The sequence below is a fragment of the Typopeltis vanoorti genome, chromosome 3 (assembly GCF_054136105.1).
Source record: "Typopeltis vanoorti isolate ZY-2024b chromosome 3, IOZ_Tvanoo_1.0, whole genome shotgun sequence".
In the NCBI taxonomy this organism is placed as follows: domain Eukaryota; kingdom Metazoa; phylum Arthropoda; class Arachnida; order Uropygi; family Thelyphonidae; genus Typopeltis; species Typopeltis vanoorti.
The window spans coordinates 148,797,910-148,818,566 of NC_143551.1; the positions used below are offsets into that span (position 1 = coordinate 148,797,910).

General features: G+C 36.1%; 1 protein-coding gene across 5 annotated transcripts in view; it reads right to left on the minus strand.

Moving 5' to 3' along the window:
• Window positions 1–20,657, minus strand: part of LOC150108648 (single-stranded DNA-binding protein 3-like) — a 511,764-nt gene that overhangs the window by 181,744 nt on the left and 309,363 nt on the right. For all 5 annotated transcript variants that reach the window (XM_090416121.1, XM_090416119.1, XM_090416120.1 and 2 more), the window contains one exon: window positions 18,345–18,418. In XM_090416121.1, the coding sequence (XP_090272247.1) occupies window positions 18,345–18,418 (74 nt within the window). The remainder of the gene's footprint in view (window positions 1–18,344; window positions 18,419–20,657) is intronic.

Sequence of the window (20,657 nt, forward strand, 5' to 3'; positions counted from 1 at the left end):
AACAGTTCTTTCAATATGCTGCAAGCAAGAGAAAAACTGTACATGGCAAAATGATTTTAAGGAATGACGATGGTAAAGAGTTCACTGAACCAGTTGATATAGTGGAGTTACTGAGCGCGCACTTTGCAAAAGTATATCATCCAGGTGGTGACATTGAAAAAATGAAGGAACCATTAGTTTATATGGGAATTGTGATGAATGAAGTGGAGGTGAATAGTCTATTACAGAACCTTAATGTGAATACATCTGTGGGATTGGATGGTATACCGGCACGGGTCTTGCATGAAGCGGCTAATGAATTATCAGTGCCCTTGACCATGTTGTTTAATCTGAGTCTCAGGTCTGGCTTAGTCCCGAAGGCGTGGAAAGAGGGGAAAATAGTTCCACTGCATAAAGGAGGATCCAAGACTATGGTTGCAAATTACCGACCGATCAGCATATCAGGAGTCGTTGTCAAGGTCTTGGAGAAAGTAGTCAAGGGAAAAATACAGGAATGGATTGATGAAAATGAGATACTGTACAGAGGACAGCATGGCTTTGTGAAGGGTAGATCATGCCTCAGTAACTTGCTCAAGTTTTATAACAGGGTGATGGCTGAACTGGATAAGGGAAATGGGTTTACAGTGATACTGCTGGACCTGGCAAAGGCGTTTGACAGGATACCACATGGAATTCTAATCCGTAAACTACAACATATGGGAATGGATATAGGGTTGGTGAGATGGATAGCTGGGTGGTTGATGGAGAGATATCAAAGAGTAGTTTATTCAGGAGTAGAGTCCAAAAAACGGCCTGTGACTAGTGGTGTGCCACAGGGTTCTGTTCTTGGACCACTGCTGTTTAATCTGTTCATTAACGATATAGGGAATGGTCTAAGTGGGACAGTTCATTTGTTCGCTGATGATGCAAAGTTGGGTAGGGCGATAGTGAATGCAGAAGATGTCAAAGTCTTGCAAGATGACTTGGATAGATTGGAGTTCTGGACTAAGGAGAATGGATGTCAATTTAATGTGACAAAATGTAAGGTTATGCATTTCGGAGTGAAAAGATTAGCAGCAGTATATCATATTGGTGGAACTGTACTCCAAGAGATTGATGAGGCCAGGGACTTGGGAGTGTTGGTGGATAGGGAGATGAAGTTTAGGGGGCACATTGCGAAAGTAGCTAAATCAGCTCATCAACTCACTTGGTTGTTGAAAAATACCTTGATGAGCAGAGAAAAACAAGTTATTGTACCTCTGTACCGAGCCCTGATAAGACCTCATCTCGACTACTGTGCCCAGATTTGGTCACCTCGGTTCCTTCTTGATGGGGAGGAGGTTGAGAGGATCCAGAGGCGAGTGACTAAGATGATAGCAGGTCTATGGAATGCACGATATGAGAACAGGTTGAAGATTTGTGGGTTGCAGAAACTAGTTGATAGGCAAAAAAGGGGAGATATGATTGAGACATTCAAATTGCTAAAAGGATTCTATAGGATTAATTCAGATGATATTTTTGAGATCAGGACTGGTGGTGGGAGAACTAGGGGACACCCATGGAAGCTGGGCAAGAGCGTGGTTAGCAGGGGTGTTAGAGCTGGGTTCTTTACTTTTAGAGTGGTAAATGAGTGGAATAAGCTGCCAGAGTCTGTTGTGGGTGCTATGACAGTGAGCGAGTTCAAGGCAAGGTATGATAGATACTGTGAGAATGTTGAACAGCTGTGTGAACATGATGTTTAGGGCCTCCCTCGATGAGTCTAAGGACTCCTGGAGTAGCCCGTGGTAATAATAATAATAATAATAATCAAAAAGAGTGAAGGTGACAAGTGACAAGGTTTTGTTCTTGGATCACCTGCTATTCAATTTGTACTCTGGCAATTCTGTAAATGGTTTGTAGTCGTATATCCCTTTAAACATGATTTACATCATCGGCATAGTATTATGCTGATGATGGAAATTGGGAAGAGCAATAAAAAGTTATTCTGACACAATATTCATTCTTTCAGGATGACCTGAATATGCCAGTATATGTGTATGAGAAAAAAAGATGGCAGTTTATTGTTGCCAATATTTATAAAGTTATAATTATTTATTTATTTATATTTTTTTGGGGGTTGCAGATGACAAGTTTACAATAGAAATAAGGAGTTTTATTCTTCCTTATCAGAATAAGATCTTATTTTAAAGATTTACAACAGTGCAAAATAATGAGTCTGGCAAATAGGTTGAACAAAGGGTTTAAGAGAGATTTTTTAATACATGGTGGGAGGATGAAATATGATAATCATTGCTGCAAATTCAGTAAAAGTGTGATTTGCAAGAGGATGAGGAACAGTTTTCTTATGTTGAGTGGGTGGAATATTTTGCTTAATTTATATATTCTAAGTGACCATACCACATGAGTTGATTAGATTAGCCTTGCTCACACATTCTTGAATGAAAGCAATGTCAAGTTTCTTCCTAATATCTTCATTTTTAATATGATTCTAACATTGATGCCCTCTGTGATCAGGTCTCTAATTTTTGTAAGAAGTCTCATATCTGTGGTCAATCTTTGATCAAATGCTTTATTTCTAACCCAACTGTCAGATCCATAACTTAAAAATGATTTGAAATGAAAAGAGAGAAATTAGTCAAAACACTATCTTGTGTACTGATAGTTTAGTGTTTTGGCTAATTTCTCTCTTATTCCATATAACTTTATTCAACGGCTTCAACCATACCAACTTTTCTTATTCTTGTAGGTAATTTTCTTATTCTGTTGTCTATTTCCAGATTTAATTTGCCATTGCTAAAACCTGTGCTCAAATAGCTGAAATATTTTATTCATTCTATAGGATCTCCATTCAGAATGCAGCTGAATTTTTCTATGCTCCTGCCTATTTTCATAATTTTTGTCTTTTTTTTTTCGCTGATTTTCATATCAAATTTGTTACAGCTGTTATTCGATTTAGTTAGTGAATCCTGGAGACTTGCACTAGATGTGTTTAGGATACAACATCTGCAAAAAAAAAAAAAAAAGCTAAATTTGACATTGCCAATTCTAATATCAGGCTTGACCACTTTCTTTCATAATGTGATCCATATAGATGATGAATAAGAATGGAGATAATGAGCATCCTTGTCTTACACCTGATTTTATAAATCAAACCATCTTCCTGTATTCCCTTCTAAATGCTGGCTTATAACTTAAATATAGACTATGTATTGCCCTGAATAATGTTCAATTTACCCCATATAACTTAAGTGCTTTGAAAAGCTTTTCTCTGGGCACCTTGTCATATGTCTTATCTTTTTCAGATCTACAAAACTTAAAGTACAGATCCTTGTCATATTCCTATCATTTCTGAACTAATTGTTGTAAAGTGAAAATCTGATCTTATAAACCTCTATTTGACCCAAACTCAGCTTGTTCTTCAAGTTTTTCTTCAACAATATTTGTCAACCTCTTTTCAAGTATGCATATTTACATAAATTTTACCTGGAACACTTAGTAGAAAAATTCCTCTGAAATAATTTAGCTTTATTTCCTTTTAGATTAATAACTTAACAACACGTATAAAACCAACAGTAATAACTTTAATGAATTAAAGGTACAAATATTTCGTACTGAAAGTAACAGTACATCATCAGTGTAGAACAAACAGTTAAAGGAATGGAATACAAAGTACAGAACAGTCGGTGGATCACCAATTAAATTGTTGCCACACACCAGAAGATTAATTAAAATAATATTAAATAATTCTTTAAAGATAATTATTTCATTGATGGTTGCATAAGATAAGAATATCCCAAACTTTTGGGAGAGAGAGAGAGAGAGACAGTCATTTCGATTCAAATTCGGTTGATGCAAAATGTCTTCGCAACTTTCTTTAAAAAGGTGTTCATATTTAAACCTGCATCTGAGGAGCAGACAAGCTTTATCCCACTGGATATTATGATTAGTATCAATGCTATGTTGCACTAGACCAGACTTATGAGGTTTCATGTATTCGATATAATACTGATGTTTCTTCATTCTTTTTTCTACAGAATGGCCTGTTTGTCCAAAGTATGATAAGTTACATTCACATGGTATCTGGTAAACACCAGCCAATGATAGAGGTGCCAGTTTGTCTTTTGTAGATGGCAAAAAGTGAGAAATTTTGTTGATGGGAAAATATGTGGGAACAGTCGGTGGATCACCAATTAAATTGTTGCCGCATGCCAGAAGATTAATTAAAATAATATTAAATAATCCTTTAAAGATAATTATTTCATTGATGGTTGCAATTTAATTGGTGATCCACCGACTGTTCTGTACTTTGTATTCCATTCCTTTAACTGTTTGTTCTACACTGATGATGTACTGTTACTTTCAGTACGAAATATTTGTACCTTTAATTCATTAAAGTTATTACTGTTGGTATTATACATGTTAAGTTATTAATTTATTATGCCACAGGTACCTCTAAAGATTAGATTCCTTTTAGATTGATGAGAACCATCAGAGCTCTACATAAACATCATTCGAATTACGAGGACTACATAATTTTTTTTATTTGGGTGTGAAGTAGGGAGGGCAAAGAAAAAAAGTTGGGATCCTCATTACTGCTGAATGTTAATTTGAACCAATGGATTCAGGAAAAAGATCCGTCTACGGTTTTTATGATACCAATGATTTGGAGTGAATCAAAAGATTATGATTAACATGGATTTGATATTTGAACTTGAAATCTGAGATAAGACCAGCATTCCAATGCTTTATTTCCAGCCTTTTCAATCAGCACTGCAAAATATTGTGATATGGTGGAATGGTGTAAGTGTACTTCCTGTCAATACTGGAAACAGAAAAAGATGAACTTCCTATTCTAATGTGAAAGGATTTCATTGTCATCAAATAAAAGTATCTGAGGTTGTCAACAAAACTCAATGGATTGAACAGAAGTAATGAGTCAATCTTGTTAGATATCTGAATTTATCTAAGCAACAATCTGAACTGCTTGGATTACATCCACAACGGTATGTAGTGATTCCAGTAATGAAATTTTTTTGTTTTTAGAAACAAATAAATTCCTAGCTTCATATTTCATGACAAACGATTTGTTACATTCTGATGTGGATGGTCATTTTAGAGAAATGAAATTTAAAAGAAGAAAGAATGGGCTTATCTGTGGACTCTTCCATAAGAAAATTAACCACCCTACTACCAACATGACTGTAGATCAAAACATGGATGAAAAGCACAAAGTGTTCAAATATGTCATCCACCCTGGCTAGCTGACTATTAACCCTTTAACTGCTGACTCTATATGCTACTGACATTGTCCCATGTGCTGAATTAATTTTGCAAAAAATTTATAAATAAAATCAATTAAAATTCTTACTGACGTAAGTCCAGACAGCATCATACATTCTAATGTATGATGCTGTCTGGATATATCAATAATAGTGTTTTATAAAATTTGCATAATCAAGGGGTATCCACTTGATTATGCAAATTATACACATTAATTTATGTAGAATCACCAGGATCTTCTTCATCTGAAGTATGCAATTCACTTAACTCGGCCGACTCATTTGTTGTTAACAATTCATCAATTTGATCATCAGTAAGATGATCAAATATGGTGTCTACCAGTAAGTGGATATTTACTGGTAGACCCCCTATTGTGACATCCCGGAAATCCCCGCAGTCACGTGGTTTATTCATCATGCTGCATATTATTATTCGTGACACCTCCAAGGAGTCCGAAGACTCATCGCAGGAGGACACCTACTGTACAACTCTCATCCATAAACAGGATCAGAACTAGTCAGGGCAGATGTGGTTATCTTCTACATAAATGGGGACTGTCAGATCATCCTTATTGTGACTGTTCTCCTGTGGCTCAGACGATTACTCATATTGTGTAAGACTGCCAAAGGTGCCAATTTCACTGTAGTGGCCTACAGGACATCCACAAGGTGACGGATGAGGCCTTGAATTGACTTTCCAGCCTGGACCTTGACCTGTAGTTGGCATGGTGGTGGCGGTGGTTATGGAGGAAACAGAAGACCACGGTCCCGTCTCACCACGAAGACGTTACTCTCATAGTTCTCGTCATAGTATCAGCAGAACTCCTCCTCATGTTAGAAGATGATGATACAGTGTAAAATGGGCCTCCTCTAATGGATCAAGTTTTCTCACACAAGACACAACTGCTCTCTACTTAAACCTCGGATACAGCTACTTTTATGTTGTGAAGTGTTGGGAGAACATGCAGCCTTGTCATACTTGGTGCAGCAGGACGATAATTTGTCCCTGGCTTAATTATGACAAGTTACTTTTGCTTTATATTTTTTTTAAAAAAGGAAAGACTTAGAAAGCAGGTTGTACCTTTTATGTAATGAACTTTTATATGTTAAAATTTTCATCATTTGTTTCTGGAAATTGTGATTGTACTTTTCACTTATCAGTTTTCATGTAGCATAAATAAATAAATCAGGTCTGATAAAATCCAGCAACCAAACACTCAGAACAACCAAGAAGCTAAACATAGATGGAAGAAAATCAGTACCTTGGTGGAAAGACGAACTAACAGTCCTAAGAAAACGTGTCAACGCAGTCAGATGACTATACCAAAGAACATACAATTACCAAGATTTAAGAGAGAGCAGAAGACAGAACTACTATAAAACCAAATACAGCTAACAGTTCAAAATTACAAATGCAAAAACAGAATCATGGAAAAAATTTTGTGCAGTTTCAACCGTATCAAATCCTTGGAATTGTATATATAAATTAGCAGAGCAAGAACAAGACAACACCTATACTATCAACTATCAAGAAAATAGACGGCATCTACACTAAAAACTAAGCAGAAACTGCAGCTATTATGATAGAGAAGTTTATTCCCGATGACAATGAATCAACAGATGAAGAAATCCACAAAACTTACAAAGAATGAAACAGATATACACTTTCCTGACGACGACTCATTTGCAACTAATGAAATCAAGTCAGTATTAAGATCAATCGATCCAAGAAAAACTCTTGGAGAAGAAGGAATAAGCAGCGATATACTCCTAACAGCGTTTCTCAAATTCCCCGAATTCATAACAACAGTTTACAACAAATGCCTAAAAAGAAGATGATTTCCTTCAATATGGAAACACTCAAAAATTATACCTATAATCAAACCAGGAAAAGAAACATCCGAGGAAATTAACAAATACAGACCAATCAGTTCTCATAAACGTTGCTGGTAAGGTACTTAGAAAAACTTCTAATAAACCGAATAATGTACTATGTCTACTCAAGAAACCTATTAAGCAGCAATCAATACCCATTCAGACCTCAGTCCAGCACAGTAGATGCAATTATGGAAGTTAAAGAGTTCACAGAAGACAGTCTACAGCAAAAAAAAAGACGTGCTACTGATCTCACTTAATGTACAAGGAGCCTTCGATGCTGTGTGGTGGCCAGCCATAATCAATCAATTAATAGATTTATAATGCCCTAAAAACTTACTCTACCTTACAAAAAATTATTTTTCAGACAGAAGAGCAACTATGACATTAAAAACCACAACTTAATGAAAAAAGTCAAACGAGGCTGTCCGCAAGGTTCCTGCTGTGGGCCAGGTTTCTAGAACATCCAGTACGACTCGCTATTAAGACTTCCTTTCACTACTGAAACAAAAGTCATAGCCTTGGCCGATGATAATGATTTGGGGACATGGTGGCTTACAGTTAGAAGTAATGGCCAACGAAGAACTCTTTAAAATTACAGAGTGGGCACGCAAGAAAAAAGTTACTTTTAATAGCACCAAGTCTAAAGTGCTCCACATCTCACGCAAAAAATCAAAACAACCCGTAACAGTCTTCTTAAACGGAGAAGTTCTTGAGGTAGCCAGTGAGTTAAAATACCTAGGAGTGATAATAGATGAAAAATTTATCTTCAATAAGCACATCTCATATGTTGCCGAAAAAACGCTTACAAGTAGTAAACCTCCTAGCTAAGTCGGCAAGGATTCAGTGGGGATTAGGCCAACGAGCGCTGAAAACAATATATACCAGTGCTATACTACCACTGATATCTGATGCTGCACCTGCCTGGAAACATACACTAAAATCAAAGATAAACCGACAAAAACTAAACAGAGTTCAACGTCTTATAGCCATATGTATAATTAAAGAAAACAGAACAACATCTTTCGATGCAGCTTGCGTTATTGCAGCTCTAACACCGATCTGCCTGAAAATACAAGAATTATCTCTTGTATATGACGTCACTTCCAGAAGATATAATGAAAGTTATAACATCGATCCCAATTACTATGAATGCCCGCTTCACTACAGTAGGTGGCCTAACCCAGCAAAGAGAACATATATTAAGGAGAAGGAAAGCTCTGAAAGCGATGATTTTCAAATATACACTGACTGACGGAAGCAAAACCGAAGGGAACGTCGCTTGTTCTTTCATTGCATACAACAGACAGTCCATTATACAAGAATTCTGCTCTAGGCTGCATCCTCTCTGTTCCAACAACCAAGCAGAACAACTTGCTATAGTTCAGTCACTTGCATATCTCCAGGAATTAGAACTTGACACCTCTCATCAAAAGACAGCAACAATTTATAGTGATAGTAAAAGCACCATAGACGGTATAAAAAACCAACCAACCATATAGCATTAATAGAACAGGTAAGAAATCTGGTTCGGAATCTCACTCTAGAGGGATGGGAAATCAAGTTCTGCTTGGTGAACGCGCATACTAGGGTAGCAGGAAACGAGAAAGCAGATCAGCTGGCTAAAGAAGCAGCTAGAAACGAATGGCTAGAAACAAGTTACCAAAATTAATCAAAATCTGCTATAAAAAAACTTGCAGAAGAGAAAAGTCTAGACTTGTGGGAAGAAGAATGGAAGACATCAAAAAACGGATCAACAACAAAAGAATTCTTGCCAAGCATCAGAAGCAGAGTCCGGCTGAAAAGACATGCCATTTCTCTAGGTTTAACCACACTACTAACGGGACATGGAAAACTAAGACACTACCTACACAGATTCCATATCCTGGAATCGCCATCATGCACTTGTAGTCCACACCTTCAACAGACTGTTGACCACATACTCTACAACTATCAGCTACTGGACTCCATCCGGATGCCCCTAATGCAACATGTCATCACTTCTGGAGACAAATGGCCAGTATCAAAACAGACTTATCGAAAAGTATTACTTAGAATTAATTAAATTTGCCAATAAGATCAACTTCCAGTGTTTGTAATCTAACATAAAGTACTGTGTGAATTATATGGTGTTAATATATGGATATATAAAAATATAAATATGAATACTGATACAAAAACAAATGTTAATCAGTACTTGTAAGCTACATGTAATATAAGCATTGTATGCAATGGAGCATGTAGGAATAAATTACCTCCTGGTAGGGTCTCTCTCTCTCTCTCTCTCTCTCTCTCTCTCTCTCTCTCTCACACACACACACACACACACACACACACACACACACACACACACACACACACACACACACACACACACACAGTATAATGGACACATTTGCAAATATGTCCAAGTCAAGGGAAGTCACAAGATACGAAAACAATTCACTGAGTAGACTGTGTAGGAAAATGGTATGTAATATGTTGATGTGTGGGGTGAGATTTTGATAAGAAGAGGAAGAATTTCTCTTTTCAGGAAAAAGCACTCGAATGGATTTAGTATCAGGAGACTGGAGAAACAAATTGTTATGTAGTGAAGAAGCAAACATGGTCAAGGATACTAGATATGCTGGGAAAGTTGCATGAGAGCTTGGATGAGTAAAGTGAGTGATCAATATTGTGTTTATTCATATTTATGAATTTAGGGACACAAAACACACGTGTTGAAAAGATTATTTTACTGATTATTAATAAAATAATAACTTGACGTTTAGACCCCTGTATTGAGGTCATCATTAGAAGGATACATGTGTATAAGAACCAAGCTACATGCTGTTGCACTCTATGCAGGTAAATTACATCTACGTTGTTAACTAATCTTTTTTCTTAGCCTGTCATCTAGTGATTTAAAAAAAAAAAAAAAAAAACTCTGCTAAAGTACTAAGATTCTTCTGGAATTATACAGTTCATATTGTTATATTACGATTATCTTCTGGATTTGTACAGTAAGGTTGCTATTGAATGTTCAGGAAAAAAAAAACACTTCACCAAGTCTTCTTGTATTGAGATTTTTCTTTGTGGTTGCTATGAAGGTTGCAGATGGGTCCCTCCACATTCTTGGAATGGTTAAACCATCATTTTTATTCAGATTCGGGTCATGTTTGAGCCTTTCACATGCTTCCTTGAATTTCCGCTAATTAAGGAAGTTCAAGAAAGCATGTGAAATGCTCAAACATGATCTGAATCTGAATAAAAATGATGGTCTAACCATTCCAAGAATGTGGAGGGACCCATTTGCAACCTTCATAGCAACCACAAAGAAAAATCTCAATACAAGAAGACTTGGTGAAGTGTTTTTTTTTTGCTCCTGAACATTCAATAGCAACCTTACTGTACAAATCCAGAAGATAATTGTAATATAACAATATGAACTGTATAATTCCAGAAGAATCTTAGTACTTCAGCAGAGTTTATTGTGGTTTTTTTTTTTATCACTAGAGGGCAGGCTAAGAAAAAAGATTAGTTAACAACGTAGATGTAATTTACCTGTATAGAGTGCAACAGCATGTAGCTTGGTTCTTATACACATGTATCCTTCTAATGATGACCTCAATACAGGGGTCTAAACGTTAAGTTATTATTTTATTATTAATCAGTAAAATAATCTTTTCAACATGTGAGTTTTGCGTCCCTCAATTCATAAATATGAATGCTGATCACCATGTAACCTTAAAAAAAAGAATATTGTGTTTATGATAGAGAGAGAGAACAGACAGTATGAAAGGGATGAGAATGAGAACAGCAGGACTAGTTTTGTCAGACAGAAAAGATAATAACTGTGGGGAAGGAAATTCAGTTGAGGAATCAATTTGGACTGCTAATTTGAACGGGTTTAAGACTTGCTTGAATATTCTACAAGACTGGTGGTGCATGTCATGCATATTCATGAATGCTAGAAGAATTAGAAATAAATATGAGGTATTCTGGCATGAACAAAATCTAGCTGACAAGAGGAGATCCTATAGCAATAGAATGTAACAAGTAAACCAGGTCTGAGGTTGTATGAAGTATGTCAGATGTATGAAGAAAGTTTTAACTAACTGCATCACTGGAGTCAGAAGAAGAAATCACAGGGAAGATAAATGAATGAACAAAAGTTTAAAGCAAGAGTTGAATGCAAAGAAAATGTTATAGAAACAATACTGGGAGAAACGTGATAACCCGAGCGAGGTATAAAAAACAGGCCAGGAGAGTGACAGCCACTCTGAGGAAGACAAAATAAGACAATCCAAAGAAGCTATTTAAACAGGCAGAGGAAATTCTTTTCACTAAATGGCAAATAAAGGAAAATTGATCCTAAATAATATAAAGAGCAGTAAGCACAGGAAATAGCTAAGTTATTGAGTAACCACTTTAGTAAGGTACACATTCAAGAAGCCAAAGTGGAATTAGAGGAAAAGATAAAGGTAGATGAGGCACAGGTATTCAAGATATTGCAAGAGTTTTATGTAAACACAAGAGAGAGGGACTGCATGGGATATCAATACAGGTACTAAAGGAATGTGGAAGAAAATTAGTAATGTTCCTGACCTAGTTGTTTAACTCTAGTTTCAATATAATTCCTAATAAGGGGGAAGATGACAAGCCAATTCAATTATGGGGGGGGGGGGCTGAAAAGTTCTGATAAACACCTAGAACAAAAATGATATTAAAGTAACTGATATAACCACAAGAAAAAAAACATATTTTAAAATCCTTTAACCACCATGTTTCATTGAATTGTAAAAATTTGTTATAAGAAGACATGTCAGAGGTTTTTGAAGAAATTCAAAGACACAGAGGTGCAAGCTGTCATCAAGTTTTTCGTGCTGCAAGAAAATTCCACAACTGAGATTCACCAAAACTTTGTGTGAGACTTGAGGGGACTGTGCCCAGCATATCCACCAACTGCGAGATGGGTGGCCAAGTTAAAAACTGGATATCCTGAGACAACAGAAGCCCCCATGTCAGGAAGACCTTCCACAGTGATCACATTTGAAAACATTGATGCCATGATCCTTGATGATAGAAGAATACTACCTAAAAACATTGCAAAGACTCTGGGAATATCCAGGGAATGAGTTGGGGTCATTGTCCATCAACATCTGGACATGCAGAAGCTCTCAGCAAAGTGGGTTTAAATGTTTGAATGCTCACCAAAAGACAGAATATGTGCTGTCATCTCAAGGGATTTTGGGTCATTTTGAGAAATTAGGTGCAAATTTTTTGACTTGTATTATTGTGACTGATGGTAAAACATGGCTTCTTCACTATGATCCAGAGACCAAACAACAGTCAATGGAGTGGAAACACAAATGTTCTCCACGGCCAAAGAAATTCTGAACACACAAGTCAGCAGGGAAGGTTCTTGCCATTGTCTTTTGGGATATGGATGGTGTAATCCTTATCAAGTACCTCAAAAAAGGTGAAACACAAGTGGTCTTTCAATGTCTGCCTCACCAAACCCTATTCACCAGACTTGCCCCCCATGTGACTATTTCCTATTCCTATAAGATCACATGCCTGGAAGGAAAGGAATCTATACACATACTGGGAAATAATTGCTTGAAACAAACTATGAAAGAGGATTCGGGATATGAGAGTGTTGGTAGCTACATTGCCTCCTACTTGGGGAAAATGATCATGTGTTCTTGACTTGGGAGGTAGCAAAACATGTGGTCCAGTTAAGAAAGGGTATATGTGGAACTATAAGGCAGTTGATTATGATACAGTTAGGAGACAGCTTGAAGAAGTACCATAGCATAAAGTTCTGCAAGGGTAGTATGTTCAGAGTGAATGGAGGATAGTAAAGGGATATCTGGAGTAAGCAATACCACACTATATATCCAAGTGTCAGGAGGATAAATCAGGTAGAAGTCAGATGGATGAGTAGTATCATTAAGTATTTACTGCAAAAAAGAAAATGTGGAGGGTACACCAGGAGAAAGATGACCAGCTAACCCATAAACCGTAAAGGGATCAGGCTAGAAAGGTGAGCAGCATGGTAAGGAAGGCAAAAATCAGATTATGAGAAGAAATTATCTGGAGGCAAAAGAAAATCCCAAACAGCTTTTTTGTTATGTGGCAAGTAGGAGGAAGAATGACTATGGAAGGGTAACTTTAATGAGTGCAGATGGTAGAGACATAACAGAGGCAGACGAAATTGTTGAGCTACTGAGTAGCAAACTGGGTCTTGAATTCCTGGATTTTCTTTTTGATCAAATATTCAGTACTTTTACCACCACACCTGAGATACTGACTGGTCTATAATTTGCTACAACAGACAGATCCTCCTTTATGCAAAGGAATTATTTTGCCTTCCTTCCACTCTCTCTCTTGGGACTTTGCCAGAGCTGAGGCTTAAATTAAACAGCCTAGTCAATGGCATTGCCAGTCCCCCTGCACATTCTTTTAAAATTCGAGCCAATATCCCATCTAGTCCCACAGTTGTTTTTGCATCCTAAGTACCTCTAATTCATAAACCTCTGTTCTCACACCAGTCCCTGTCATAACAAAACCTTCACTTGGATGATATACATTTTGCAAGTCTAATCAGTATCTCAGGTGTGGTGGTAAAAGTACTGAAAAGTTGATCAAAAAGAGAATTCAGGAATGGGCAGATAAGAATATGATACTTTATAAGGGACAGTATGCCTTTGTGAAGGGTAGGTCGGTCATGCTTTAGTAATCTATTTACTTTTTATAATAGGTGATAGCTAAGTTGGATAAAGGGAATGGCTATACAATGATACTGCTGGTTTTGCAAAAGTGTTTGACAGGAAACCACATGGAACTCTATTAAGCAAACTGCAACAAATGGGATGGATATGAAACTGGTGATATGGATATTAAAAAGTATCAACTGGAGGAGCAGAATACAGGAGAAGGTAGGTAACTAGTAGTGTGCCACAGGGCTCTGTGCTTGGACCACTGCTGTTTAATTTGTACATAAATAATTTCGGAAATAATTTGAAGGGGAAACATTCAGTTGTTTACTGATGATGCAAAGTTGGGCAGGATAATAGTTAATGAAGGTGATTTAGAGAGCTTACAGGATGATGTGAATGGGCTGACAGTATGGGCAAAACATAATGGATATCAGTTTAAAGTGGAAAAGTGTAAAGTTACGCATTTTGGAATACAAAGATCATAAGCTGTGTACCACATTGAGTGAACTATACTCCAGGAAACGGATGAAGCCAGGGATTTGGGGATAGCAGTAGACAGAGAGTTGAAGTTTTCAGGGCATATTGCTAAAGTAGCCAGGGCAGCTCACAGGATTACTTGGTTATTGAAGAACACACTAACAAGCACAGATAAGGAAGTTATCATTCCTCTTTATAAAGCCTTAATACAACCACATCTGAAATACTGTGTTCAGGTCTGGTCACCTGGGCTTCTTGGAGATGATGAAGTGGTGGAGAGGATCTAGAATAGGGTTACCAAAATCTGGGGCATTCTGAAATTTTTACTTAAAAAACCTGGGACATTTTGTAAAAAAACGGGACATGTTAAAAATTAAGAAAACCAAAAATAAAACTATTATATATGTTGCACTTTAAATTAAATAATGCTATAAACATACATTAACATTAAATCTACTTTAAAAAAGGATTATTAATCACAAGCATATTTAATTAGAAAAATATTTATCGGATATATGGACCTGTTCAAGAATTTTTTTTTCTTCTGATATTTGATCATAGAACTCAGCACAAGAGAAATTCTTAAAATATGTCTTTACAATGATTCAAGCTTTTACTGTCTTAATTTTAAGTCCATTTTTTTCATCTGTCCAGAGTGCATTTATTAATGAAAAAACACGTTCAACAACTGCATTAGTACCTGGCAGTGCTAAACAAAAACTAACTAGGCATGCTCCTAGAATTTACCCTGCTTTGTAAAATGAGCAAACATTTCACACCATTTATCACTAACACTTTGATCCTTCTGTTCACTCCACACTTCAAATTTGCTTTCACAATATTTTTTCACACATACAAACTCATCAAATAAGTCCTCTTCATTCACAGTAAAACTTGGTGACACTGTCAGCATGAATATGTAGCTTTCTTGTATGTTCTTCCAAGTCACAGGATCCTTTCCCCTTCAAATGGTGTACACCACTCCTAAATATATTCAATACAGGTGCAGTAGAAATCTACTGCATAGCTTTCAAACTTTTCAACTGTTATGTGTCCTTTTTCTAATTCTTGCAACTGTTTTCTCCCAGTAGTTGTAAGAAACTTTTCTGCCTTCCTAGAATTTAACTTTTCACCAGTTTGTTTGTTTCATCCTTCACTTCAATTACTGTTATATCTTGCTTTTCAATACATTTAATGGTATCATAAAAGGTTTTTAACTGGCTGGCAAGGAAATGCAGGAGTGTAATTGAAAGTGGATTTTCAAAGAAATGTTGGAGACTGATAGGACATTTGTAAATAGAAAGAAAATATGACTTCAATGTCAGTGAAGGGAACATGTCAATAACTCCAAGGATTGCAGACAAAAGAGAGAGCCATCTTGTCTTGCTGCTACCAAAAACAGTTTTATACTCTGTGTTTGTGAATTCACAAAATGATTTGTTCCTCAACTCATACACAATATATGTGGAAATGCTGATAAATCTTGTTAATTATTAATTGAAGATCGATAGGTAAAGCAATCAGAAGCAGTCTGCACAGCATTATGTATCACATGTACAGGGCAACCAATTCCAATTAAATTGTTCACAGTGTTTTCTTTCATTTTGAAGTACAGATTATCCTTTCCCTTTCTCCTCTTTCCACCAAAGTTTGTATTTGTTTTATCTGATAATATAGCAATAACTTTTTACAGGAGATCTAACTTCTGTAACAATTCCAACACATAAGGAAATAAAAGTTCTGAAGTTTCACCACCTAAATTAACTAACTCCAATGCATTCACCTTCACACCTTTTTCTGGATGATAGTATCTAATGACCAGAGGCACTAAAATCATGTCAAAGTGGTTTAATGAATCAATTAGTATTGATATAAAACAAACTTCTTTTAGCTCTTCCTCAATCTGCTTTGTCGTTAATGGCGCAATAACACTGGTTATTATTGCCTTGCACTTTGTTTGCGAACACTTGAATTTATCGTTGAAATTTTTTTTCACGATGGTTGTTGTGCAGTCCATGGAATTAAAGTTGTGGTTATGAACCGCTGTGTGATACGCGAAGGTTACTTCCTGCGCTGCCAGTGATAACTCTTTTTCCCTTTCACTCTTGGTTTTCACAATTAAAAAATTATTTATATTGTAGTTGGAAGCCTTACTTCGAACAGCAGCTTTATGTTCTTTCGTTTTCACATGGTTGACTACATCTGACCGACTACCATGCGAAATGCAAAATTTACAGTTACATAAAGTACATTCCACATTTTCATCTACACCTTTAATGAAAGGAAATTCTCTTCTAATATTATCATTAATCACTTATGTTTATATTATGTTAATATTATCACTTATGTTTCGGGGGGTAGAAAATGATAAAAATGATAACATGCAAAGTATTGATCAAGTAAGATACTGTTATAACAGAAGCATGGGAAAAAAGAACATCAGCATTAGTTACTATTAGTTATTATTAGTTAGTTATATTATTTATAATACTAATGATTATTTTTATATATAATAAATAAATAAAATTTATTATTATCAACATTGTAATAGAAATTGGTACTAAAAATGAGATAAAATCCGTTTATCCATTTTTTCCTGAATGATACTTAAAAAAGTGGGACTTTTTGGAATTAACTAGGGACATTTTTATGAAAAATGGGACTGTCCTGCGAAAAAGGGACGAATGGGAACCCTAATCTAGAAGCAAGCGACCAAGATAGTGAGTAGTCTATGCAATGTACCCTATAAGGACAGATTGCGGATTTGCAGATTGCAAAAGATAGTTGACAGGAAAAAAATGGGGGGGAGATATGATAGAAATATTTAAATTATTTAAAGGATTTTATATGATTGATTATAATTTTTGGCCAAGTCAAGCTAACTTGGCCAAAAATGATAAAAATTCTTCCTTGTTTGTTCTAGATGTTTCTGTCTTTACCACATATTAAATGCAACATCCCCTGGAGTCAGTAAGTATCCTTACAACTTGTAACGATGGTCACATTCATATTTGAGATCTGACAACTTACATTCAGCATTCTTCGTTCTTTCTCATACTTCCCGTGCTCAATGCTGTCTGCATCCTCCTTATAGCCCTAATTTCCCTGATTTTGTACTTCTCTCACTGAACAAAACTTTTTCCAGATAACTAACACTGAATCCATTTATCTTACCCAACCTATGCATTTACATGCCCCCCCCCCATTTTTTTCCCTCATTCATCGTACCTTGGCAACTCTCTCTCTCTCTGTCTACAATGAGAGAGGAATGTCTATAATTCTCTTACACATACTGTCACATCCCATACTATTCACCTCTGAAATCATTCCACTTGATGCATTCTAACATCTTTAATCTAGGCACTAGGCAAACACAATTTCATCATGCATTCATCAAGCATGCCCTTGTCTATAAAAACATCATACAATAATCTCCTTATTACCACTTAACTAAATGCTTTTCCAGCTACAATCAAGCTCAAACTTTGTCCTCTGCAATTTCTCCCAACAGATACTCATCCATCATTCTTCTCATCTTCTACCACTTGGTTGGTATTATCTTTCTTTCAACTCTTGCACTGTTGCCTTTCTTTTAACAATACTTCTTATATTTTTTTTTTAACAACAATGGTTCTTCTTGCTGGAAACCTATCTATCCTATTTTATTTTCAACACTTCTTTTAACAACAAAGTAACGGTTCCTCTTGCTGGAAACCTATCCTATTTTATTTTGCAAAACATTAAACTAGCAATATATTGCTGGCTTATAGTGTTTTCAGAAATCTTTCTTATTCCATGCTAATTTATTCATCTCGTTCCCCAAATAAAATAGTTGTGGCGGGAAAGTGAGATGCCAATTAACAGATACCATAGTTAATTTACCAATTTACTAAAATTGTGCCTAAGTAGCTGAAATATTTGTTCTGCACACAACTGTTGCAAGGTTGCACTTTGTAAATACAGAAATAAGTAAAGATACCATGCAGAGAGAGAGAGAGAGAGAGAAAGGAATTTTCTTTTATATACTTACATGGACATAGGTGGCATTGTAGGTCCACTAGGTCCTATTGTACTGCTTGGAGGTCTCATTCCACCACCATAATTCTGAATGAAAAATATGGTTTGTAAAAGAACATGTTGCTAGTAATCTTAATGGTTAATTACAAAGAAAAATGTACGCAAAGGCTGTAAAGTAATTTGGGATTTCATTACAAGGAACAATATAAAAATCACACAAAAGTACTGAAAAAAAAAAGATAAAACAATAACATATACAGTTACTGAAATAAGAACCACCAGGCTTCACTTCAGCAAAGCAAATTATTCAAAATTAAGTGGATATTGAATACCACATTATTTCTTAGCCGAATAAGAAACTCAAGGATAAGAAAAATAGGAAACCTAATCTAAGAGTTTCATGCCAAATATAGAAAACTACATAAAGATCGGCGAGTCCAAGCGTAAGCCAACACCTCGAATCGTAGTAAGGGTGGAGTAAGCTCCGATCACTGTTCTTAGTATTTTCCCATAATGTAAAACACAGCTCCTAGGAGATGTATTACTGTGTTGTGTCCTGAATAATCGAAAATTGAAAATAAAAAAATTTAAAGTATATCAGGAACAACTACTTTCAATTGTAGGCAGAGAATGTTGTGTTTTGCATAGAAATTGAAATGTACATTATAATTTAAGGCAAAACTGAAGAAATGTCTAGTCTAAGAAATGTGTGACTTAACCCATTTGGTACAGAGTCAAATGAAGGAATTTATTTAAGGTTATTGTTTAATTAGAGTATCCCATTCAATGTATTGTGTGAAAGCAAGTTGAGTGTAAGCTAAAGTCCAAGGGTCACACTTTAACCGTCCAGTACAACGTATGGCCTGAGGGAAGGAGAATTTATAAGGAAAGCGAAGCTAGAACGCATTCTCGGAAGAATGCCACGCACAAGTGAATGAGTACCATGCGGTAATCAACATAATTAAGCACAAGAATCTCCGAGAAAGAGAAGGAAAATATAAGGGTCAAGCTCCCCCCACACGAGGCTTTTTTTGTTCCTGCACTCTTGGACGTTGGCTCTCTACCTCTGCCAATGGGATGATTCCGGGTCGGCCATAAAAGTCATGAAAGGCTTATCGAGGTTTGCGAGGCAGAGCTAGCTATCTCTTCATAACAGAATAGCTAAGTTATATTGAGTGACCGATGATATAGATGTGTTCCTGCGGTTCCAGAGAAAGACCAGAATGGCACATCGCGTCATCGACTCGGAGAACCTGATCGTGCTGCTATCATAAGTGACCCGAAGAACGGTAGCTCACAAAGGTGCCTTGATGTCCAGACAAGGCTGAAGACAGAACAGAAAGTCATTCCCTGGGATGGTAACGTAGAATGTTAAAGTATCTGATTTCCAATTAAAGATATGAGTGAACTCTGTAGGTTAATTTATGAATGGAGAAGTTGTAGAGAACTTTAGTGATTATCGCATTTGGCAGTAACCTGTCCCTGTTTGGAAGAATGTTTCCCTAGAAAGGATCTGTATGTGAAATAACTTTGATATATTGTGAGAGATGATTAGTGACCTTGGTGACTGATGATAAGATAATTTAAGCTGGAAAATTGTATGTTTATAAGAACTCTATGGTCCAAGTTATGATTTATGCATTATAGCGTTAGTATTGTTATCAGAATTTTGCTAGGAAGGTGCTTAAGTTAATCATGTACTTTATAATTTTCATGTATATCTCTTAAGCCTTAATAAATATGTTTTGTATCATCTGCCTGAATCCAGCCTATTTTATGAATTCAAATACCACTCATAAAATTACTAACGAACCTACATATGAAGGTAGTTTAATCTTTCAGGCCACGACTGCATGTAAAACAAAGAGAAGTGAGAACAGTTAGATTAGAGTTTGAAATTTTATTACTGTGTATTATTCTGAGATAGCCACCTTGGATAAGAGTCTTATCTATCCTGTGTATTGGCTGGCGCAGCAAAAAAATAAATTCGTCAATATTTAACCGGCGGACTGTCTCAGAGGACATAACTTTAGGGCCTTGTCCCATACATAGACAAAGCCCTAATGAATGAAAGGATTACACGTGACAAAATTTTGGGAGCGGCCTGAATCATGGTTTGTTTAAGAAAAAGAAAGTGATAGCTGATTTATTTAACTTATTAGAAAACTATAAAGGAAGTAACTGTATGAGAGAGTGTAGAAAACAGTGGTAAAGACAATAGCAATGACAGGAATATACAAAGTAGAAGAAAATATAGATATAACACTGTTCTACATTATGAGAGAAGGTCACTACCCAGACCGGTTTCGATCTTTTTTTGAGGTCT